This window comes from Mastigoproctus giganteus, chromosome 5, assembly GCF_048544385.1.
Source record: "Mastigoproctus giganteus isolate SK-2022 chromosome 5, ASM4854438v1, whole genome shotgun sequence".
NCBI classification, from domain to species: domain Eukaryota; kingdom Metazoa; phylum Arthropoda; class Arachnida; order Uropygi; family Thelyphonidae; genus Mastigoproctus; species Mastigoproctus giganteus.
The window spans coordinates 75,887,712-75,913,515 of NC_143579.1; the positions used below are offsets into that span (position 1 = coordinate 75,887,712).

Genomic DNA, 25,804 nt, shown 5'->3' on the forward strand with positions numbered 1-25,804 from the left:
GCAATGGTCAAGCCACGCCTTGAGTACTGCGTACTGGTCTGGAGGCCTCGTTTTAGGAAGGATGTAGATTTACTTGAGCGTCTACAGAGAAGGGCAACAAGATTGGTGAGGGGAATAAAGGGATCCTCTTACCAAGAGAGGCTTAAGTTCTGCAAATTGCAGTGGCTGGAGACTAGGCACCTGCACGGTGATCTGATTGAGGTGTATAAGGCCTTGAATGGGTTGAGCATGCTGAATTCTGATGGGATCCTTCCACTTATTCAGATTACGAACCTAAGGGGGAATAAATTCAAATTTAGAAAAGACAGATGTAGAATAGATGTGCAGAAATTTGCCTTTAGCCAGCGGGTGGTTAATTGCTGGAACAAATTTCCATTTGTCGTTGTGGAGGTTGATAGGTTGAATAAATTTAAGGAGGAACTGGACAGGTATTTGGAGGGAATGGTGTGATTTTTTTTTTTTTTTTTTTTTTGTTGGCTGATGCTGCATAAGCTCATACACTTGCTTTCTTGCATCACATACCACTACTACTATTACTAGTTTTACTATTATGTTCATTTTAATGATTTATGGATGGATATATCAGTGTATTTATTATTCCTAGATATTTAATATACTGTATATAAAGAGTTCACTTAGGTTTGCTTTGTCACCAAGTACGTGAGAGAGGGTTAGAGAAGCTTGCAAGTTTGCTAATGATTGGAAGGATGTGGTTTGAACGACTGAAGATAGGATGGACAATCAATCAGGATGTTCCTTACTGTAAGTTGTATCTGACTGACAGAGCAGAGCGGGGGATCTTCTCTTAGAAGTAAATGTTTGTGAGTGAGGAAGGTATGCCCAATGTGCAGTCTTGTTAATATAACTTTCTCCTGTCTATTTGTACGTGAGCAAGAATGCCACGAACATAGATCTTTTTTTATTCTGCGAAGTTTATGCATTGTTGGTCCCTCCAAAGTTGTTTCCAAATGGAAGTGTATCTGGTACAAAATACATCCCTATAATCTGTAAATTGTACAAACTGAAAGTTATCTTGTATATAAGATCTGGATTTTTTGCGGCTTGGTCTGCATGATTATTTCCTGGGATTCCAACATGGCTGGGAATCCAACAGATAGACACTTGTTTTCTTGCTTTATGCAAAACTCTGAGTTGTTTTTTGATATGCTGAATCAAGGAATTTGAGGAATATTTGCTTTTCTGTAAAGCTGCTACTGCATTAAGGGATTCAGTATATATTAGAGTAGGTAGAAGTTTATGCTTGGTAATATCATCCAGTGCTAGTTTAATATCATACAATTCTGCTGTGAAAATACTGCAACCATGAGGCAAGGAGACAGTTATAATATATTCCGGTAAAACTACTGCGGCACCTACTGAGTTGTTTTATTTTGAACCATCTGTGTAAATCTGATGACTGTTTCTATTTTCAAAATTGTGCAGTGCATGGAGCTTCTGTATAATGATTGGAGAGATCTCTTTTTTATTCCTGTTTGTAAGATGTGATATGGACAAAGGCACAGTCGGAATCCAAGGAGGTTCTGAGTTTATATCTACTGCAGAAATGTATTCCCCAAACTCGAGCTAAGTGTCTGAGATGCAGTCCTACTGGTTTATTTTCATTTGGCTTGCAATCATAATTACTCGTCCATGGTGGATCATGAATAATGGACCAAATTGGATGTGATGGCTGACTGTATATTTTTGCCGCATACATGCACAGTAGATAATCTCGTTGAAGGTGCAGCGGGGGTTCCGATGCATTTGCATACAGGCTGTAAATTGGTGAAGTTCTAAATGCTCGTAGAGCTATGCGGAGAGCATTATGGTGAATGGTATCTAGGCAACGTAAGATGCTCCTTCTTGCTGAAGCATATATAGGAGATCCATAATCCAAACGAGATCTAATCAAAGTTTTATATAATAGTAGTAATGTGTACCTGTCGGCTCCCCAGGCCATTGAAGATTTAAGTTTTAAGAGGCAACTAGTTCGAAGCCTAAGAAGGAGAAATTTTGAACAACAGGTAGAGCAATTTTATTTAAGTATAAGATCGGTTCAAGATGAAGACCACGCATTTTACAGAAGTGTATAACAGGTGATTTTTTCTCAGATATTCTATATCCATTATTTTTAGTCCATGCTTCTATTTTGTTTATGGACAATTGGAGCTGTCATTCAATTGTGTTCATGCTTTGTGATTGAAATGAAATGGAAAGATCATCTGCATACGTATATATTTCCAATGATGGTGGTGTAACCTTTGTGATATTGTTCACCTGCAGTACAAACAGGGTTGCACTTAATACTGAGCCCTGGGGACCCCTTCCTGTTGTATATATATTGTAGATAAACAGCCTTTATATCGTACCTGAAATGTTCTGTCAGCAAGGAATTTTTCTATAAATTGCGGAAGTTGTCCTCTGTATCCTAACTGAAATAGGATCTCGTAGAATTCCGAATCTCCATGTTGTGTCAAAAGCTTTTTCAAGATCTAGATTTACCATCACCATATGCTGCTTTCTTATAAATGAGTTTCTAATATTTGTTTCCACTTTGACATGTAGGTCAAGTGTTGATCTATTTTTCCTAAATCCAAATTGGTGGGGTGATAAAACATTCTCTTTTTCCAGCAACCACGTAAGTCTGTTAGGCACCATTCGTTCAAGGATTTTCCCTAAGCAGCTGGTCAGTGAAATCGGGTGATAATTATATGTATAGGAAGGATCTTTTTCGGGTTTGAGAAATGCAAGGGCAATTGCATGCCGCCATATGGATGGATACAGGTTGTTCAGAAAAATTCTATTATATAGAGCTAGTAGGATTTCCAGACGATCAGAATTTAGATGTTGTATCATAATTTAATAAATGCCATCGGGACCTGGTGCGCTATTAGGTAATTTTGTAATGGTTGTAAGTAATTCCTCTTTTAGAAATGGTAGATTATAGGAATGAGATGTCTTGGTAGAGAAATTCAACTTATTCAGTTCAGCTTGCTCTTTATATTTTTGAGAGTCAGTGCAGTAGCTTGTAACTGCTGATATGGAAGTGAAAGATTCAGCCAGAATTTCTGATATCTGGTCTGTTGTAAAAACGTCCTGCCCTTTCCAATGGAAGATTGTGTGCTTGGATATCTTCCACTTAAAATCCAAATTTTTTTCCACACCAAACCAGGACTCGAGTTCCTAGTAAGTGTGGAAGCAAACATGATCCAAGAATTTTTCTTTGCTTTTTCTGAATTCTCCTCGCTTCAGCTTTGGCTTTTTTATATGCAATCAAATTGAGGTTAGTTGGATATTCCGGAATCTATTCCATGCACGATTTTGTTTTGTTTTTACTGTTGCACATTCTGCCTTCCACCAAGAGTTGTACCGTGCCTGCCTTGCCTTACTTATTTGAGGTATTGTAGCTTTGGAAGCTTCTAGCAGTTGATCGTTCATATATAAGACAGCATCATCTATTGGCAGGGTTTCTATTAATTGCTTATCCAGTTTCATTAATTGCATATATTTACTGCAATTAGCCTTTTTAAAATTCCATACTGTTCTGTTTCCTTCTGTAAGAGTCGATTGTGTCTGTATGGAACATACTATCGGAAAATTTGATTGGTTATTTTGAGTGGTTACAAAGGAACTGGACGCAAAAAATAATTTTAATATCATATACTTGGATTTCAGGAAAGCTTTTGACACTGTTGCGCATGGAAGACTACTGTACAAACTGGAGCAGAATGGTATTAAGGGTAAGTTGCTACAATGGATAAAAGGATGATTGAGTGGTAGAAGACAGAGGGTGGTAATCAATGGGTGCTGCTCTTCGTGAACTAATGTTATTAGTGGAGTCCCACAGGGTTCGGTGTTGGGTCCACTGTTGTTTTGTATATTTATCAATGATATTGATGAAGGTATATCAGGCTTGGTATCGAAGTTTGCAGATGATACAAAGGTTGGCAGGGTTGTTAATGACAGTGTGTTACTGCAACAGGATCAAGAAAATTTGGGCAGTTGGGCTAAGAAGTGGCAACTGAAGTTTAACCTTGGCAAATGCAAAGTACTGCATATGGGTAGAAGTAACCCCAGAGAAACGTACCAACTGTGTGGTACCACACTTAAGGAGGTAGAAAATGAAAAAGACCTGGGAGTAATTGTGCAGTCAGATATGAAGTTTTCTGAGCAATGCAGACAGGCTGCCAGGGCAGGTCATGGGGTGTTGTCAATGATATACAGGAATTTTGTTAGCAGGGAAAAGGATGTGATTGTCCCTCTGTATAACACAATGGTCAAGCCACACCTTGAGTACTGCGTAAAGGTCTGGAGGCCTCATTTTAGGAAGGATGTAGATTTGCTTGAGCATGTAGAGAGAAAGGCAACAAGATTGGTGAGGGGAATGAAGGGATCCTCTTACCAGGAGAGGCTTAAGTTCTGTAAATTGGAGCAGCTGGAGACTAGGCACCTACGAGGTGATCTGATTGAGGTGTACAAGGCTGGGTTGAATGGGTTGAGCGCGCTGAATTCTGTTGGGTTTCTTCCACTTGTTCAGATTACGAACCTAAGGGGGTATAAATTGAAATTGAGGAAGGACAGATGTAGAATAGATGTGCGGAAATTTGCCTTTAGCCAGCAGGTGGTTAATTGCTGGAACAAACTTCCATCTGTCGTTGTGGAAGTTGATACATTAAATAAATTTAAGGAGGAACTGGACAAATATTTAGAGGGGATTGTTTTGTAATTCTTTTATTTTTTTTTGGCTGATGCTGCATACGCTCATACGCTTGCTTTACCACAGTCAATACCTATTTCACTACACCACAGTCAATACCTATTTCTACAGTGAACCAATTAAGCAGTTGTGGCGGGCCATAAAGGCAAAGCAGCTAGCAAATTTAATGGGTTTTTTTTTTTTTTTTTTTATGAAAATCCCAAACACGAAAGGTATCAAAACCTATAGTACTTAGTACCGTGCATGGGTTGAAGGAGAAGTATGGGGGAGGGGGATGCCGGAAACTTTGCTTTAGAGACTAAACATTGGTTTTACAACTTCAAGCCTCCAATATGAAGTAGAGTTTGCTGCATTGTAAAGAAAAACTTCACACAGCTCTTGAAAGCCTGGGTCACCTATAGTGGTAAAAGTGGAAAGTTGTACAACAGCTGCATCTTTAGTCCCTAAAGGAAGCACTCAATGATTTCACTAGGATGATGAGGTGAAGGAGACAATCTCACAGCAGCTAGCAGAGTTCCATGCTGAGGGTTTTTTTCCATCTGTATATATCTACTCCAACGTTCTAACACTATGAGTGCTGTTTACTTTTAAAAACAGGAAGATTTTATACCAAGTGTGTTTCATTTCACTGACCCTTATATTTACTGGATTAAGACCTCTCTCCCAAATCACTGCTCATAAGGGGGGCCATACAGCAAGAATCAGAAGAGAGCACTGGCAACACTGTTTATAGGGAAGTGCCCAACCAACTGTTATCATTTTGTTTTTGCACTAAAACAATTAAGGCTACAAGGCATCAGTTTGTCTGTTTTATGGAGGAAAAAAGACCTAACTTCAGAGAGGGAGGAAGAGAGCCATGCAACTTTTACCTGAGGGGAAAAAAAAAAAAGCTCATAGTGATCTCCACACATCATCTTGACAAAATCTGACCACTGTGACACCTGCATGATCAACAAATGATTGCCCAGAACATCGGGCTGAGGGATGATCATTAATACAGGACAATCACCAAACTGTTAAACAGCCACATACACACTACTGTGTATTAGATTTCAAATATCATGATATAGATCTGTATATACAAAGTTTCATTATTAGATAATAGAACCCCAGGGAATAGTATAGTAATCATTACCTTGGTGTATATACTATATAGAAATGGCAATTCTTCATGGAGGAATAACATAATATGTTAAAAAATATTCAGATAGAAAGTAAAATAAGCCATTAACATCTGAGAGAGAGAGAGAGAGAGAGAGAGAGAGAGAGAGAGAAGCCAAAGGCAAATTATACTAAAGCCCCAAGAAGCAACTCTTCCCTGGAAGAATTATACTTCCATGCAATGGGCTCAAAGAATAAATTCAATATTACCAATTCCCATTTAACTAAACAAAACAATGAAACAAAAGAATAAAAAATTTTTCCAATTAAATGTGGAGAAGAAAAAGACCAAGGAACTTTTATGCAGATATCTAAAATCATAACTATATGGTTCTACTAGCCTTCTTAATAAGGAAAAATTCCTTCAATAATACAGGGTGTCTCAAAAATATACATCATAACTTCAGGAATGAGTTCCTCATATGTAGGCAATAAAAATATTTTATATCAACATTGTTCCGGAAATGCTTGGTTTCCAAGTTTTGAAGGTCTGTCTATGACACTTAACTGTTCATATCACCTTATAGTAGTTGTTCAAAATGTCCACCTTCTGCCTGAATACAGGCCTCACATCGATGTCTCACGCACTCGCCAAGACGATGCCAAATTCCTGGCATGTTTCGTATTGTCTCACAACCTGCCATTGATTGCGGAGAGTTTCCACATCAGCTACCGGAGTCGAATACACCAATGCCTTTAAATGGATCCACAAGAAGAAATCTAGTGGGTTTAAATCAGTGAGTGTGGAGGCCAGGCAGTTGGTCCACCTCTACCTATCCACTGACCAGGAAACCTTCGATTTAGGTAATTGGGGACTAGGTGGCTGAAATGTGCAGGAGCGGCATCGTGCATGAAGTGTGCTTGTTGACGAATGATCAGTGGTGTGTCGTCCAAGAAATCAGGCATGTTGTTTTCCAGAAAGTTTCTGTACGTCTGCCCTGTGAGTTTGTTTGGAAGTACATGGGGCAGAAATAACTTATCACCAAAAACACCTGCCCAGATGTTGAGGCTGAACTGCTGTTGGTGATGTGATGGAAGAATTACATGTGGGTTTTCCTCAGTCCATATATGCTGATTGTGAAAGTTTTGGATTCCGTCTCGTGTGAACCGTGCTTCATCTGTGAATATCACTAAGACAGGAAAGTGAGGAGTTGTACCACACTGCTGCAAGAACCACTGGCAGAACATTACTCGTGCAGGGTAATCTGTAGGTTCTGCTGGCCTGTACCCGTTGCAGATGGTAAGGATACAGTTAGTGTTCTCGTAACACTCTCCAAATAGTTGAACGTTGAACAGCCAGTTGCATTGCTATTCTGCGTGTGCTGATTCCAGAAGTAGCATGCACAACATCCAAAATCTCCTCCTCTACTTCAGGAGTCATGGATCTTGGTTGTCCTCTGTCGGTAGCATGAGGTTAAAGGTGTCATGTTCAAAAAGGGGGTGATGGATACCTTCAAACGTTTTACTGTCTGGACATTGTTCTGGGAACCTTTCATGATACAAACGACGAGCCTCCAGAGCATTGCCGTTTGCCAAACCGTACATAAAGTGCATATCCGCTTGCTCCTGATTTGAATACATGATCGGAATGGAAAACCAAAAGATTCTATCAGTACCTTGTGATGAAGGAAATCACCTGCAGGAGATAAGACATTCTGGTTAATAACTCGGGAACCAAGCATTTCCGGAATTATGTTAAAAAATATATTTTATTGTCTACATATGAGGAACTCCCTTACACCATTTGCTTTTTTCAAATTTATTTTTAAAATACAGTGGGGCCCCAACTTCCGATGGTAATTTGTTCCACAAATCCCATTGTATGTTGAAAATATTGTAAGTTGAAACCAGTAATATATTGATTTCCTGTAATTCATTCGCCAGGTTATACATGTTATACTTCATTTTTAGATTAAAAATGAATAAAAATAAAAATGAAGATTATTTAATAAATAGTCATAAAATAATTAAAAAAAAAAAAACAATAAATTAGCATTTACCTTAGACTTGAAGTGCAGAGCTGATGAAATCAATGGTGGCGTAATGGGACTATATCAAGCATCTGATGTCTTTTCAGTCTTTTGTTGCTACTGGCAAAGAAACTGTCAAAAGTGGACTGTTTTTTATGACTTTTTTGTAGCTTCCTGAAGTAAGAAATGACTTTGTCTTCTATTTTGCATACCATGAGTTCAGTGTTTTCAATGTCGGGGTGTTTTTTTACCACTTCTCTTAAAAATGCTCCCAACAGAAATGACAGTCTTCAACTCTTTAGCTGACACCTTTTGGGTGTCTTTTTCTTCTTCTTCCTCTCCAGTGTTACTCTCCATAATTTTCTCCAACTGTTGTAGCTCCTCTGCTGTTAGCTCATGCCAATGAGTGCCAATAAGATCCTCCACATCTTCATTGCCAACCTCCAGATCCATTGATTTATTAAGAGTAACAATATCATTTATCAAAGCACCACCATCTTCAAATCCATCAACGTTATGGATAATTAAAGGCCAGATGTTTTTCCAGGCTGAATTTAAGCACCTGGCAGAAACATCATTCCAACAACTTACAATCAGCCTCACAAAATCCAGCACGTTGAACTTCGACTTCCAAAAATCTTTGAGGTCGATAGCATTTTCACCAGAGGTCGCTGCAAAGCAATTTGCAAACATTTTCGTGGTGTAGACTTTCTTGAAGTTTGCAATCACTTTCTGGTTCATTGGTTGAAGAAGAGGAATGGTGTTGGGTGACAAAAATTTCACTTGCCAAAGTCAAATTGTGCCTCAAGAGATTGAACGAAAAAGGTTGGGATCATGACCTGGCACATCACCCAGCAGGAAGCTTATTTTTCTCAAGGTAATTCTTCACTGAAGGACAGAAAACTTCAAGCTCCCACTCATTGAAGACATATCCTATAACACAGGCCTTCTTCTTAGTGTGCCAAAACACACCCAGCATGCCTTTGTTGACCTTTTGTTGTTTAAATACTTTGGGGGGTTAGAGTGATACACAAACAGAGGCTTCAGTTTAAAATCTCAAGAGGCATTGGCACCCAACAGAAGAGTTGTTTGTTATTTGGTTTTTTTGGAGCATTAGCAACTAAGGCCATATTGCTCCGGGGATATGCAGTGGTCATTCCCTGACCTTTCTGCATCCTCCGTATTTGGTGGGCATGGCCCAACAAGAGAGTGAGCCTATCTTTCATAGGCTTATGCCCAGGTAAACTATCCTCATTCTTAGTGGTGTACGTTCTCTCTCTTGGGAATTCACTTCCAGAAGAGGCTGATTTCGTCAACGTTAAAAACCTGCTGGGGAAGATAACCCTCCTGATCAACAAACTCGGATGGGATTCTTCCTCTTGCTCAGAATAATCACCTGAGAGGGCATAAATTCAAACTGAGGAAAGACAGTTGTAGGATATATATGTGCGGAAGTTTGCCTTTAGCCAGCGGGTGGTTGATTGGTGGAACAAACTTCCATCTGTTGTTGTAGAAGTTGATAGCTTAAATAGATTCAAGACAGAACTTGACAAACATTTGGAGCGAGTGGATGGGTGAAATAAGGGTTTTTTTTGGCTGATGCTATATAAGCTTGCTTTCTTGCATCATGTGCCTTTTCTAATGCTAACTCTTGAAATTCAATTTTAAAGGTCTCAGCTTCTTTTTTTATCAGCACTGGATGCCTCCCCATGCCTTTCAACACTTGATATTTACCATTTTTTTGAAGCGCTCTGATGGCTCTAAAGTCTTTAGATCACACAGAACTGCCGCTGGTTGATGAAGCTTTAAGTTTCAGATCGTCATAGATCTGAAACAATCGTATGAGTGATGTTCCGCACGCCATGCATTGAACAATAACTTTATCGAACAATAAAAAAGACGCTAATTGGTTAAGAACAATCGTACAAGTGGTGTTCCGTGTGCCACACGTCTGAAAATTTTCATCCATGTATCATTCCAGCTATATCGGAAAGCCATCAGTACCTGCAAATATATCAGTCCTTAAAATAAATGATCATATGGAAGGTATATCGGTTCCTGACAATATCGGATGTCAATGTCATTGTAAGTTCCGGTCCCACTGTACATTGATTTCTTATCTATACAAAATTAAATCCTACACTAAATTCCACATATTTATATGAAACATATTGATATTAACCATTTTTATCCCAACTTGATGCTTACATTAAACATATTGGTATTAATCATTTTTATCCCAACTCCATACTTGTTTTTACCTAAATAAATTACACTGAATTGGGACTACCTTGTCCATACTGTATTAGAAAGGGCTAATTTCATTTCATTGCTTTCTGGCCTTTCACTTTTCTTCTACTACTATGGGCAAGCATAGAAACACAGTTCCTGATACATGGTTGGGTGCAGTCCCCTGATGAAAGACCTGATTGTGTAATTTATTTCTGCTGATATCAGATCAAGCATTTTTTGCATTACCTATATTAGACCTTTTACTAAAATTGTTTCCCCCCCATATCTCATGATAGCTATACCATTTTCATTTTATTTTTATTTTATTAATATTTTGTTGTACTAATTTCACTTTACAGTTTCCCCACTTTATATTGGCTTGGCAATTCAGCCCATTTACTTAATTCATCATAACCTCTAGGATATTAACATTCATTCGCCTTTCACTAATCTATTCTCTTCTTTTTCTACTTTCCTCACACTTATAGTTACTGGCACCTTGTGTAACTTTCACATCCATTTATACTTAATTTAATTTAATATTAATACAAATTACATATGCTCTTGCATCCTTTAATGCTGCTTTGAGCTTTTATGTGCATCTGTCATACCTAATTTATTAATCTTGATTTCACAGAAACCATTTCATCCATTGTTTGCCTCTTTTCTATGTGACTCTTTAAACATTTCTTTTAAACAGTCACATTGAAAACCCATTTATATATATGTAAAAAATAGAATTAAGAAAATAAGTAAGAGCATAGGGTGGAGAGCAATTGGAGTGAAAAGGAAGAAAACAATAAAATAACAATAACTGCCAAACTTCATCATGGAATATGGACACCTATCCTAATGAGCTCAAACTATAAAAAAAAAAAACACAATGATACCACAGCCAACTTCCCGGATCTCGACATTACTGTAATAAACAGCAAAGCTACTATCAACCTGTACAACAAATGTGATGCATTTAATTTTAAAATAGTCAACCTCACGCAGTGGCATTCCAATATATCTAAAGGATTTGTTGTTTGTTATTTTGTTTTTAGGAGCATTAGCAACTAAGGCCATATTGCTCTGGGGATATGCGGTGGTCATTCCCTGACATTTCCGCATCCTCCATATTTGGTGGTCATGGGCTCGAACCCTGGTCTAATCAAGAAAATCTAAAGGAGTGCATGCCAATGTTATATTAGCACAAAGCATCAGGATAGCAACCATTTGCAGCAATAAGGAAATAACCATCAATAATATCAGGATGCTATATAAAAAACTGATAAACAATCCTTTTCCTACAGCATATCTCTGCTACCACTTCTATAAAGCTCTTAACATTGTCAAACATAAAAAACTATGTGCCACCCATATCAATATAGACAACATAATCAGCAATAATCTATGTCCATAACCCATAACTGCCAGGTTTGTAAACAGTGTATAAATAATACACTTGGCCTCATGGTGTCTTACAACTTAGAAAACCTGTACCCGCCAGTTACAGTGTATTAACTCTGTATATATTTATACTTATTTTAATTTTCATTATCTGTATCATGTTATAATCCTTACCCACACAACTGACCTTAAATACATGATGCACACACTCCCAGACATTCGTTCAGGATCCTAACTACAGGAACGGAATTTGCAACCCCGAACCACCCGAGCCCATCTATTTACCTCTACTTTATTCATCTTTCTAATTTACTTGTCCCTACTTCTTATGTCCTATGAGCCATTAGTTTTACGAATGCAATAAGTGGGATGCTACCCTCTTCCTTCCTTCCTCTTCCTACCCTACCCTTTCGCCTTAACAAAATTTAGCTGCTTTTCACTGCTGCTTTGTAAGCTATTATAACTCTCAACTATCCTGGGCAGTTTGTGCACAATGTATTTAATAGTGTTCTTCATTACATATATCGTTTCGATTTATATATCCAGTTTGCAGACACTATACTATTCAATTTTTTTTTTTCATTGTTTTCTAATGGTAGGAACCACTAGTTAACCCATACATAAATATAAAGGCATGACAATATATTGGGCATTTCCAGTAAGTTCCCTTCTTCTTGCCCATTCCTATATTTCTATATCATTACTTCGGTTTTTACAATTCTTTTCTTGCTTCTGCAAGGTCATCCATGATCTGTATGCCCTACATTTGGAGACTAATGATATTAAACGTACACGAACTGACGATTTGTTGGAAAAATACAGGACCATTCTGAGGAAATGTCACGCCATAATGTCTATCTGTCTGCAATTCTGCCCAGACACGATAGGAGGGATTATATGTTAAGAGCCTTAACTCAAGACTTGAAGGAATCTGCAAGGCTTTAGGGGGGAAATTTCTATCAGCATGGCCCACACTTGTAGGTAGAAGGAATTTGTTTTGTAGAGACAGGATACACTTAAACAAAGGTGGTGCAAAAATTTTTGCCAGTATTATTGAGGATATCTTAAAGGTTCAGGGAAACTGCTAGTTAGGGGGGATGTGGGTAATACTGACGCGCGTTTATCTGATAATAATGGTCAAAGTAACTCTTGCACATACCTTAAGAGGTTTTATCTGTTACCCCAATTGGACGTATTATCTAGATGTTCTGGGGGCAGAAACGTTTCACGTGAGTGGGTAGCTAATATCAGGGAAGCTAATATGAGTGTGACGATAGCTTTCCCGGATTCAGACATTTCACATGCTAGTATAGAGTCTGTATGGTGTGAGATAGTTGGAAACAAAGGTATAATGCGAGTAGGAGTAATCTACAGACCAGGTGATTGTGAAGATTATGACAAAAGCCTCTACATGCAAATGGAATCGGCAAGTAAGCGTCAATGTCTTATTATGGGTGATTTCAATTTGCCTCTGATTGGAGTAAATGGGAAGGAAACTTGACATGGGGAACAAAATTTTTACATCAACTAGATGACTTATTTGTATCAACATGTCAGAGAAAGTACTAGAGAAAATAGAGAAAAGAATGTCCTAAACTTCATCATCACACATGAATCAGACGACATAATAGGGCTGACAGTAGAGGAACCAGTAGCAGGAAGTGATCATGGAGTTCTACGGTGGATGATGACGAGAGAGGTAGCAGAAGTAAAAGGCAAAGGAATGGGTTTTAATTTCAGAAAAGGAAATTACGATGCCTTAAGGTACTACATGGCCTCTATTAACTGGGTAGATATCGTGCAGAAAATGAATACATTTCAACTATGGTATGCTTTTAAAACATTAATCACAGATGCCTTGAATGCGTATATACCATTAAAAAAATACTCCACGAGGAGGGTTCCAAGTTGGATGAATAGTGAAGTTGCCACATTACTTGAGCAGAAAAAGGTGGCATGGAAAGGTTACAGGGCAATAAAAAGTACTGAAGCCTATAACAGACACAAGGTGATGTGTAATAGAGCCACAGAAAAGGTTCGACAGGCAAAAGCAGTTTATGAGAAATCACTAGCAAAGAGGGGGGATAAAGAATTCTTCACATATTTAAATGCCAAGAAGAGCAGGACAAACCAGATCGGACCTTTACATAAGGGAAAGGGGATAGTATTAAATACACCAGCTGCCATTGCAGATGAACTCAACAGCTATTTTGCATCGATATTTACAAATGAAAAGCCTTTTCTGGCAAAGGGAAATTGTGGGAGCGAAGTTAAAAAATATGTAATTAATGATATTGAAATTTCACAAGATTATTTAAGGAAAACACTTTCGAGTCTACAGACCAGTAAGGCTCCTGGAGTTGATGGAATATACCCTATAATCTTAAGGGAGGCAGCAAGCGAGTGCATTGAACCATTGAGGCTAATTATGCGAGCATCACCAGACTCTGGGGAGATTCCCTTGGATTGGAAAAGTGCAAATATATCTCCCATACATAAGGGTGGCTCTAAAAGTGAAGTTGGAAATTATCGACCTGTCAGTCTGACTTCAGTAGTAGGGAAAATCATGGAGGAAATGATCAAGGGTGGAATTCAGGATCATTTGGATTGAATTGAAATTCTCAAGGATACTCAGCACGGGTTTGTAAAGGGAAAATCATGTTTAACAAATCTGGTTCGCTATTTCGAAAGGGTCACTCACGAGCTGGATTTAGGGAATAATTTCGACATTGTTTATTTAGATTTCAGCAAAGCTTTTGACTCAGTCCCACATGAGCGTTGCTTTATAAGCTGGAACAGGTTGGAATCACTGGGAAAACCCTTAGATGGATAGAAGTATGGCTTCAGGGCAGGAGGCAGAGGGTTGTGATAAATGGCTATTCCTCAGATTGGGTTGATGTAAGAAGTGGGGTTCCCCAAGGATCAGTATTAGGACCACTGTTGTTTTTAATTTTCATAAACGACATTGATGAAGGGACAGTAGTAGTAGTAGTAGCAGTGGCATTTGATGCAAGAAAGCAAGTGTATGAGCTTATGCAGCATCAGCCAAAAAAAAAAAAAAAAAACACCATTCCCTCAAAATGCCTGTCCAGTTCCTCCTTAAATTTATTCAACCTATCAACTTCCACAACGACAGATGGAAGTTTGTTTCGGCAATTAACCACCCGCAGGCTAAAGGCAAATTTCCGCTCATCTAATCTACATCTGTCTTTTCTTAATTTGAATTTATGCCCCCTTAGGTTCGTAATCTGAACAAGTGGAAGGATCCCATCATAATTCAGCGTGCTCCACCCATTCAAGGCCTTATACACCTCAATCAGATCACGGCGCAGGTGCCTAGTCTCCATCCACTGCAATTTGCAGAATTTAAGCCTCTCTTGGTAAGAGGATTCCTTCATTCCCCTCACCAATCTTGTTGCCCTTCTCTGTACACGCTCAAGTAAATCTACATCCTTCCTAAAATGAGGCCTCCAGACCTGTACACAGTACTCAAGGCGTGGCCTAACCATTGCCTTATACAGAGGGATAATCACCTCCTTTTCCCTGCTAGCAAAATTCCTATACAGTGGTACCTTGGTTTGCGAGCATAATTCGTTCCGGAAACGTGCTCGTAATCCAAAGCACTCGTATATCAAAGCGAATTTCCCCATAAGAAATAATGGAAACCCAGATGATTTGTTCCAAAACTCAAAAATATTCATATACTGTAAAAATGATTAATACAAAATACATACCTTTTTATATTTTTAATATTTAAATTTAATATACATAATTCGATTGCTCGTTTCTGCGAGCAATCGAATTTATTAATTATTGGGTAGGACGACTTTCACTGTCTCTAACGGAATCACTGCTATCTGTTGATTTTTTCTTTTTGTGCGGCTTTAACAAGGAATCTTTCCAATGACACTTGCTTTTGCCTCCTTTTGAGGATTTCACGGAAATCAGATTCATCGCTCGCACTATTACAAAACGAGGAGGCACGCTTGATACACATAAACAAAGCTGCACGCGTGTAGCCCGGTGGGCCGGAGGCCGGTGTGATTTTGGCCATAAACCGTAGTATGAGGCCACTATAAATTTTCCCGGGTAAGAATTTTTGACCCAGTCCGCCTCTGTTTATCGATATTGCTTCTTTTTTTTTTTTTTCTCTCTCTGAATCTGCAGTGTCTTCGCCAGGATGCTTCCTTTTCACACCTTTTAATTATTTTACTCATTTTTAGGGAATAAAGCACAATTACAAAACGAGGAGGCACGCTTGATACACATAAACAAAGCTGCGCGCGTGTAGCAACTGAATAAACAACACCGTAAAGGCAGAGACAACTCTATTAACACCTCACATTTTACTAAAGCACATTTCTAGGGGTTACTACCATAAAACAATAAAAACAATTTACAGTTGCGTTTCTGCGAGTGAATCTGTTATAAACTGGTAGTAAACTCGATCTAATTGCTTTTGCGATTATACCGACAGCTGGAATTGTGTTGGTTTTTACGTTATTATGGTGAAATGTGTTTCCCCTTCACTGATATAAAAAACCATAAATACATTTTCAAAATCTTCTCTTCATTCCTATCGGGTTGCGTTCGGTTGGGGTGATTCTGCGTTCGACTGCCATTTCTTGTAAACACAAAGGCTAATTGTGCATAAGCGAATTCGGTTCGTGTTATATAAGATATCGTTCCCCTATTTATAAATCGTGTATGATCGAATTCGTGTAGTGTAAACACGTGTTATACGAGGACTGACTGTACAGTACTCGTATTGCAAGACCTCGCTCGTTTATCAAGTTAAAATTTATTAAAAATTTTTGCTCGTCTTGCAAAACACTCGCATACCAAGTTACTCGTAATCCAAGGTACCACTGTATATCATTGACAAAACCCCATGACCTGCCCTGGCAGCCTGTCTGCTTTGCTCAGAAAACTTCATATCTGACTGCACAATTACTCCCAGGTCTTTTTCATTTTCTACCACCTTAAGTGTAGTTCCACATAGTTGGTACGTTTCTCTGGGGTTACTTCTACCCATATGCAGTACTTTGCATTTGTCAAGGTTAAACTTCAGTTGCCACTTCTTAGCCCATCTGCCCAAATTATCTAGATCCTGTTGCAGTAGCACACTGCCATTACTGTCATTAACAACCCTGCCAACCTTTGTATCATCTGCAAACTTCAACATTAAGCCTGATATACCTTCATCAATATCATTGATAAATATACAAAACAACAGTGGACCTAACACTGAACCCTGCGGGATTCCACTAATAACATTAGTCCAAGAAGAGCAGCACCCATTGATTACCACCCTCTGTCTTCTCCCACTTAACCATCCTTTTATCCATTGTAGCAACTTACCCTTAATACCATTCTGTTCCAATTTGTACAATAGTCTTCCATGCGCAACAGTGTCAAAAGCTTTCCTGAAATCCAAATATATGATATCAAAATTATTTTTTACATCCAGTTCCTTTGTAAGTCTAATCCAGTTCCTAGGTCTCTCTCTTCAGAGAGACCTAGATAGACTTCAGGGATGGTGAGAAAAATGGCAGCTATGCTTTAATCCAACAAAGTGTAAGGTATTACACCTGGGAAACAGTAATCCCAAAATAACTTATTCACTTGGTGGAGTTCAACTAAACCCAGTACTGGAGAAAAGGGACTTGGGTGTTACGATACGGTCAGACATGAAATTCTCTGAGCACTGTAAACAGATTGCAAGGAATGCCCATGGTGTCCTATCGATGATCTATTGAACTTTTGCAAGTAGAGATAGGGACGTGATAATCCCATTATATAAGGCTTATGTTAGACCACACTTGGAATACTGTGTTCAAGTATGGAGACCGCACCGAAAGAAAGACATCGAGCTTCTTGAAAGGGTGCAAAGACGGGTAACTCGCCTGGTGAGATCGGCAAAAGGGCGCCCTTATGAAGAAAGACTTCGAATATGTAGGTTGCAGAGTTTGGAAACTAGACACCTTAGAGGAGATTTGATTGAGGTGTTTAAGGCTCTGAGAGGCATCACTAAAATGAATGAGGACGAAATTTTCAAGATTATAAATGATGCTAGAACTAGGGGACATAAATTCAAGTTACCGGGGGAAATGTTTAGATTGGACTGCAGGAAGTTTTATTTTAGCCAGCGAGTTATAAATTACTGGAATAAGTTGCCTTCATGGGTGGTAGAGGCCGACAGTTTGGGGAAATTGAAAGGTCATCTGGATAGTACTTTCGAGTAAGGGAAGTGCATAGGATGATAGGTTTAATTTCCTTTTTTTTTTATTAATTATTATTATTTATTTATTTTTTTGTTTGTATCATTGTTTTGTTCGGATTTTTTTTTTTTTTTTGGCTGGTGCAGCATAAGCCATAGGCTTTCTTGCACCATGCGGCCATTACTAATACTAAATACTAATAATTATAATTACATTTATTGGCATAATTCATTAGGCCTTGTGCTTGCCGCAAAATTTCAAATTTCGTTCTTAACATGTGTTCTATAGTATACAGAGCATGTCGGAAACAGAAGCAAGAACACTGCCATCTTTTTCATAACTTCAGTGGATGCCTCTGACGAAGACATTGAAATTGTAAAAAATATTGCAATGTAGTCTTAATTTGCCAGCTATTTGTCGCATTTTCATATTATAATTGGCCACTTCATCCTACCATACATCGCTACATTTCTTATCCATTTCTTCGAGTTCACTTCTTGTGTATATTCAATAGTATAAAACATAAAAGCTTCTTCACACTTTCTTCATACCAATATATACTGAGTGGCTATAAAGGAAGTTTCCCTATTGAGGAGACCCTATTGTCAAAACGGTTCAAGTTAGCACTGTGAAAAAATTGGTGGTATATCAATTAGGGTATGGGGAAGCAATTTATAGACGAAAAAAAAAAAAAAAATTAGTTCAAATTTTCACCATCAGGAGAAAAATGGTCCTGCACATATGTAAAAGTTGTCATTTACTCCAAGACATGCTGCTTATGCAAATGATATCCTGTGAGATAAAAGCAGAAAGGCCAACGCCACCATCAATAACATTATAGCTCTTACAAAAAAAAAGAACGTGCTCTTTTAGTAAAACTGTTCTAACAAAATAATAGTAACGCTAATGCAGCACTACGTGAATATCAGAAACTTAAAGGTTTGTATAAAGGTCCTTTGATGTCGGTGGGGCTTTGAAAATTAATAAAGAAATTTGAAGTGACCGGGGAGTTAGGTGTAATCCAGGCAGGGGATGAACACATATCGGAATGGAGGTAGTGGATGAAGCTGCAGTTGCAATGGTCAGAATGCTAAACACTACCAGTCAGTGGTGCCAGAGGTGTGTCAAGAGACTTGAACCTTCCTTGGTCTGCTGTACATAAATTGCTTCGAATAATTTTACACTGGTTCCCATACAAGATTCATGTAGCGCAAGAACTACAGTCTTGTGATCAGCAAGAACGAATAGACTTTGCTCTACGATTTCTGGCTCGTGTGGAAATTGATGATACATGGGCTCTAATCATCTTTTGGCTGATGAGGCACATTTTATTCTTCATGGGGCTGTAAATGCACAAAACTGCAGAATATGGGGAACTTTTCATCCATCTGCTGTGCATGAAAGACCACTACAAAGTTCATATGTTACAGTATGGTATGGATTTACAGCAGAGTTTATAACTGGACCATTTTTCTTTGAAAAGTCTACATCTCATGGCTCCATAAGGTGTATGGTATCTAGTGTATGGTACTGTGCTCTTCTAAGAGATCACATTATTCTCGCTCTGCAAGAAAAGCAATGCTTGGAGACCATAGTGTTCATGAAAAATGGTGACCCTCCCCACCTTCATCGACAAGTGAAGGAACTGCTCTGTTCAACAGTTGGAAACGATTGCATCATTTCTTGGAATAGATGTAAGAAAAGAAAGGAAAAAACTGACTCGAGTAAATAATACAAAAGTCTTTGAGATAACAGAAGAGGAGAAAAAGCAGTATGTACTGGAACTTAAGAACAAGTTTGAGCTTCTGCAGACTGCTCAGGACCAAGATATCGACAAGGAATATTACAACTTTCTGAAAGTGATAAAGCCAAAGAAACCTATAGGGAAAAAGAAATCCAAAGAAGAAAAAATTAGTCAAGAAACACTTGTTATGATGAACCGAAGGTGAAAAATGAAGAGCAAGATAAACACTGACAAGGAAAAAATTGAGTATACTGAGTTATGCAAAGCCATTAGAAAGAGACTCAGAGACTCATAAGAAGATTTAACACAAGAAAAGTAGAACAAGCATTAAGGGAAAACAAAGGATTTAAATCAGCAGCCATGAGCAGTAATACAGAAAGACAAATCATACTGAAACTGAAGAATAGCAATGGTGTACTTATAAACAGCAGAGAAGGCATAATTCAAATAGCAGAAGACTACTACAGAGTATTATACAAGGAGCGAGGGAATGATGCCAGCAGTGGGAAAGATGGATTGCAAATTAGCAACACATACGATATACCCGATATTCTTCCTGATGAGGTAAAACATGCATCGAAGAAAATGAATAATCAGAAAGCCGCGGGGGAAGATGAAGTTACTGTAGAGTTGTTAAAATTGGGAGGAAGAGACATAACACAAAAACTGGCAAGACTCTTCACAAAGTGCATTAGAAAAGGTGTGATGCCTAAGCAGTGGAATAATGCAATCATAGTTTTGCTGCATAAGAAAGGAGATAAATCAGAAATTGGAAATTATAGACCAATTAGCTTGTTATCCCACATCCACAAGTTGTTCACAAGGGTCATTACTAACAGATTAGAAAGAATACTTGATGAGAATCAACCGAAAGAGCAAGTTGGCTTTAAGACAGGATTCTCAACTATGGATCACCTTCACGTAATATCACAGCTAATGGAGAAAGCAAATGAATATAAAACACCATTATGCCTGGCATTTGTGGATTATGAAAAGGCATTTGACTCCATACAGCATAAGGAAATGTTTCGGGCACTGGAAAGACAAGGCATAGATACCCCACATTTATTATTTTGAAGAAAATATATGAGAATGCTACCTCCTTTATTAGACTAGACAAAGACAGTAGGAAATTTAAAATCAAGAAAGTTCGACAAGGAGATACAATATCTCCGAAGCTGTTTACTGCTACCCTTGAGGAAGCTTTCAGAAGATTAGACTGGTCGCAGAAAGGAGTCAATGTGAACGGAGAGTACCTAAACCATTTACGATTTGCAGATGACATTGTGGTCATAAGCCACGATCCCAAAGAATTAGAGGAAAAACTTAGGATAGCATTCAGGAAATATAGTCACATACTGAAGAGCAATATCCCAGTTTGTCTGAAATGTAAAATAATGAACCAATGTATACTCCCCACCATGACTTATGGAAGTGAAACTTGGGCCCTCACCAAAAGAATGGAAGAGAAGCTGAGAACTACACAGCGGAGATTGTTATTGTTATTTGGTTTTTAGGAGCATTAGCAACTAAGGCCATATTGCTCCGGGATATGCGGGTCATTCCCTGACCTTTCCACAGGTGGTGGAAAGGTCAGGGAATGACCTTTCCACCACCTGTGGAAAGGTCATTCCCTTTCCACCACCTGTGGTGGTGACGGACTCAAACCCCGGTCTAAACACAGCGGAGAATGGAACGAATTATATTGGGAATCAGACTGTTAGATAAGAAGAGAAACACATGGATTAGGCAGAAAACTCAAGTAAAGGACATTCTTGTCAAAACTAAAGAACTAAAATGGTCTTGGGTAGGACACATAGCTCGAAGACATGATGACAGATGGACTAAGAAAATAAGAGAATTGTACCCAAGAGGAGCTAGAAGAAAACCTGGAAGACAAAGGCGGAGATTGATAGATGAAATTCATGAGTTTGTGGGTAATAAATGTATGACCAGTGCTCAAAACAGAAGGAACTGGAAAGTTGCTGGAGAGGCCTTCATCCTGCAGTGGACTGAAAATGGCCGATGCATCATTTCTAGAGACTTTCCACAGTTCTGGCCAGCCCAATCAGCAGATCTCAATCCCTGTGATTTCTAGCTATGGGAATATCTGAAAGACAGAGTTTACTGTGGCGGCATACAGACACTTGTTGATTTGAAAACAAGCATTAAACAACACATAGCCAACATCCTCAATGAGATGCTACGCAAAATTGTGTTGCATGCAGTCCCCCATTTTCATAATGTCATGTCAAGTGAAGGAAAGCACATGGAACAATATCTGTAGATTTCTAAGTTCTGATATTAAAATCTAATCCTAAGTTAAGTATTCCATATTATGTTTACAGTGCTAATTTCTCCTCTAGTGGCAGAAACTTCAACTAATTTTTTTCTTCTACAAATCGCTTCTCCATACCCTAAATGACATACCCACCGATTTTCACAGCACTATTTCTAACTGTTTTGACACTAGGGTCTCCTGAATAGGGAAACTTATTTTATAACCACTCGGTATATAAAACTGAAATGAAACTAAAAAAATAATAAAATAAAAATTAAGCCAGTAGTATGGCAAACCAGAAGAGCGAAAATAGGTAAAATTAAATGTAAAAAATTTAACTAGCAGGGAGGGGAAGAAATGTAACCAAGGCTAAAGATATTGTAGAAGCAACATGCAAAATAATTTAGAAAATCTAAACGAATAATAAATTTGGAAAACCAATTAAATTTTGAAAGCCAATTATATAAGAATTTGATGGCGCCCTCCTTGATGGGTACCAAGTTTGAATCGTGTGAAATATCAAGAATAATACGGACAGAAGCTAACTACAATAAAAATAAAATAAAATAAAGAAAAATAGACTGACCATTATGATGGGTCATAATGAGCAGCTTCTGTCTCTATTATTCGTGATATTTCATGCAATTCAAACTTGGTACCCGTCAAGAAGAGTGCCGTGAAATTCTTATATAATTGGCTTTCAAAATTTAATTGGTTATCCAAATTTATTATTCGTTTAGATTTTCTAAATTATTTTGGAGTTTTGCTTCCATATCTTTATTCTTGGTTACCTTTCTTCCTCTCCCTACGGATTGATTTTTTACATTTAATTTTACCTATTTTCACTCTTCTTGTTTGCCATACTACTGGCTTAGTTTTAATTTTATTATTATTATTATTTTTTTTTTTAGTTTCATTTCAGTTTTATATAACAAGCAACATGTACAGGAATATGCAATTATGCTGTTTGCCTTACCATTTTATTTTATTTCCTTTAATTATATATATATTAACAAGTGAATGAGCAAATACAAATACAAACAAGAGCTTTTCTGCTTTTGTATTTATTAATATTTATATACAAAAATAAAAACCTACCAGAACTTAATTCTACAGAGAGACCTAAAGCTTCCAAATCTACATGACTTAAAGACTGACTGGTGGGTACAGGACATGTGACTTGGGAACCTCCAATAAGTGTCAGCTGTTGTAGACTTTGCTGCTGAATATATTAATTAAACATTAATATGCATGCATTTAAATAAATAAATAAAAATATTCATTCATACATATTTTACTAAAAATCACACAGAGAGAGAGAGAGGCTCACATCTGGTGAGTATGGGCTTGGCACACCCAGGGTCCTGAGAGCTGGATATCATCATTCTTCTCTTCTTTTCTTGGTGATTCCCTTCTACTTCTCTCTCTCAGGGTAATTCAGATTTTTTTTTTTTTTTTTTTTTTGGCTGGTGCAGCATAAGCCTCAGGCTTCCTTGCACCATACGGCTAATAATAATAGTAATAGAGAGAGAGCAAATTTAATCTTTAAGATTAATTGTGAGAGAGCAATACTTTAGCCAGGAGAGATTCCTTTGGTTTAGAGAAAAAGTGCCACAATGCATTGCTAATAGATAAAGGCTGTTTTAAAAACACACTACAGGTTGGTCTGTCTGATTTTAGTGGTAGGGAAGATTATGGAGATAATGATAAAAAGAGTGCAATACAGGTGCATTTTGATAGGATTGGAATTCTGATATATAACAAGATTTTCTTAAGGGAAAATCCTGTTTAAACTCAGTGGTGGCAGGGTGAGTCACAGGGGTTCCTCAAAAATAATATTTGCACATTAAAAACCAAAACGTTTTTCTACCTTCCTATATATAGTCAAACTGATTTTATTTGATTGAAAAACAAAACAGAAGTGTGATGCTTGCTTTTCAATATATGCATTAATAAATACACAAAACAACAATGGGCCCAGCACTAAACCCTGGGGGACTCAGTGGGCCCATTGTTGTTTTGTGTATTTATCAATGATATTGATGAAGGTATATCAGGCTTAAAGTCCAAGTTTGCAAATGATACAAAGGTTGGCAGGGTTGTTAATGACAGTAAAGACAGTATGCTACTGCAACGGGATCTAGAAAAGTTAGGCAGATAGACTGAGAAATGGCAACTGTAGTTTAACATCAACAAATGCAAAGTACTGCATATGAGTAGCAGTAATCCAAGCGAAACGTACCAACTGTGTGTACTACACTCAGGGAGGTGGAGAATGAAAAAGACCCAGGGTAATAATGCAGTCAGATATGAACTTCTCTGAGCAGTGCAGAAAGGCTGCCAGAGCAGGCCATGCAGTCAATGATATATAGGAATTTTGCTAGCAGAGACAAGGAGGTGATTATCCCTTTGTATATGACAATGGTGAGGCCACACCTTGGGTACTGTATACAGGTCTGGAGGCCTCATTTTAGGAAGGATGTAGAGTTGCTAGAATGAGTACGGAGAAGGGAAACAAGATTGGTGAGAGGAACAAAGGGGGTTCCCTTACCAGGAGGGGCTTAAATTCTGTCAGTTACAGCATCTGGAGATTAGGCACCTGCGAGGTGATCTGATTGAGGTGTATAAGGCCTTGAATGGTTTGAACAGGCTCAATGCTGATGGGATACTTCCACTTGCTGAGATTAAGAACCTGAGGGGGCACAGATTCAAATTGAGGAAAGACAGATGTAGAATAGACGTGCGGAAGTTTGCCTTTAGTCAGTGGGTAGTTGAATTGCTGGAACAGACTTCAATCTGTTGTTGTGGAAGTTAATAGCTTAAATAAATTTAAGGCTGAAATAGACAAACATTTGGAGTTACCAGATGGGAGGGTTTTTTTTTTTTTTTTGGCTGATGCTGTATAAGCTTGCTTTCTTGCATCATATGCCTCAACTAATGCTAATGCTAATTTAGGTGTGTACAACTGCTGGCTATTATACGAAAGCAATTTGTATCGCCTTTACTCAAGCTTCAACCATTGTGTGGTTTCTTTTTTCCATATAATATCAGTTTACATTCATTTTAGAATGTACTCCAATGATATTTTTGGGCTATGCTATAGGAGGAGAACAATTTTTCCATTGAGAAAAAGTGGAAAAAAGAAGTTAGAAGTTGATTAGACAAATTTTAAATTTAGAAATCACAACATATAATGGTAAGAGAGCCCAATTTCAATATTAAATTCAAAAATTGCAGCATAAATACAACACAAAAGCTCCAGATGACAAATAGCCAAAACATAAAAATAAGCAAGATAGACCCTGGTGCCTTTTAATTGAAACACCGTGCACACAACTACCAGTGTGTGTGTGTGTGTGCACTCTCCCTTTTTTATTTCATTTTAGCTTATTCACTGAACTGATGAGAGAATCTGGCAAGGACTAAAACACCATCTTTATAACAAACTTAGTGTGATTTGGTACTTGTATTACATTATAAATATTTAAGACAATTTAGAAAAATTATTCATGCAGCAAGAGTATTTTTTACTACGACATACTTAATCTATGGATAATTCCCACATAATATCATATTTAAAAATTTTTTTTTTGGAACAGAAAGCCCAAACATGAAAGGTATTTAGAACGTATATTGCTTAAGTATCGTGCATGAGTTAAATAAAGGTTGAGAATCCTGAAGACACTTGTTCACATCAGACTTTAATTTCTGTTAATTGAAATTTTTGGGAAATACATATGAATGGTTGGTCTGGAAAATGTAAGTAGGGAGATAAACGAGGAAGATGAAAAGTTAGTTCTATGGGTTTGGAGTTGAACAGTGAATAGATATTGATATTGTTTGAGACATGATTGGACTGGATTGGAAGAGTAGTGGAATTACAGATACCTCTAACTGAACATGGCAACAAGGTTTTATTTAGGCTGGACCATTCATAACATCAAAGGTCACATAGTACCATCTAGATGCTACAAATGTTTAGGTTTCGGCCATTCATCAAAGAATTGCAAGCAGGAGGCCAGCACTTGCAGCCACTGCACCAAATACACAGACAGGGCACAAATACACAGATTGCCCAGACAA

The 25,804-nt window shown here is 37.9% G+C and overlaps 1 protein-coding gene across 1 annotated transcript in view; it reads right to left on the reverse strand.

Moving 5' to 3' along the window:
- Positions 1–25,804, reverse strand: part of LOC150085504 (uncharacterized) — a 934,283-nt gene that overhangs the window by 35,151 nt on the left and 873,328 nt on the right. Inside the window, exon 25 of the mRNA XM_090374582.1 lies at positions 22,820–22,943. Coding sequence (XP_090230708.1) covers positions 22,820–22,943 — 124 coding nt within the window. The remainder of the gene's footprint in view (positions 1–22,819; positions 22,944–25,804) is intronic.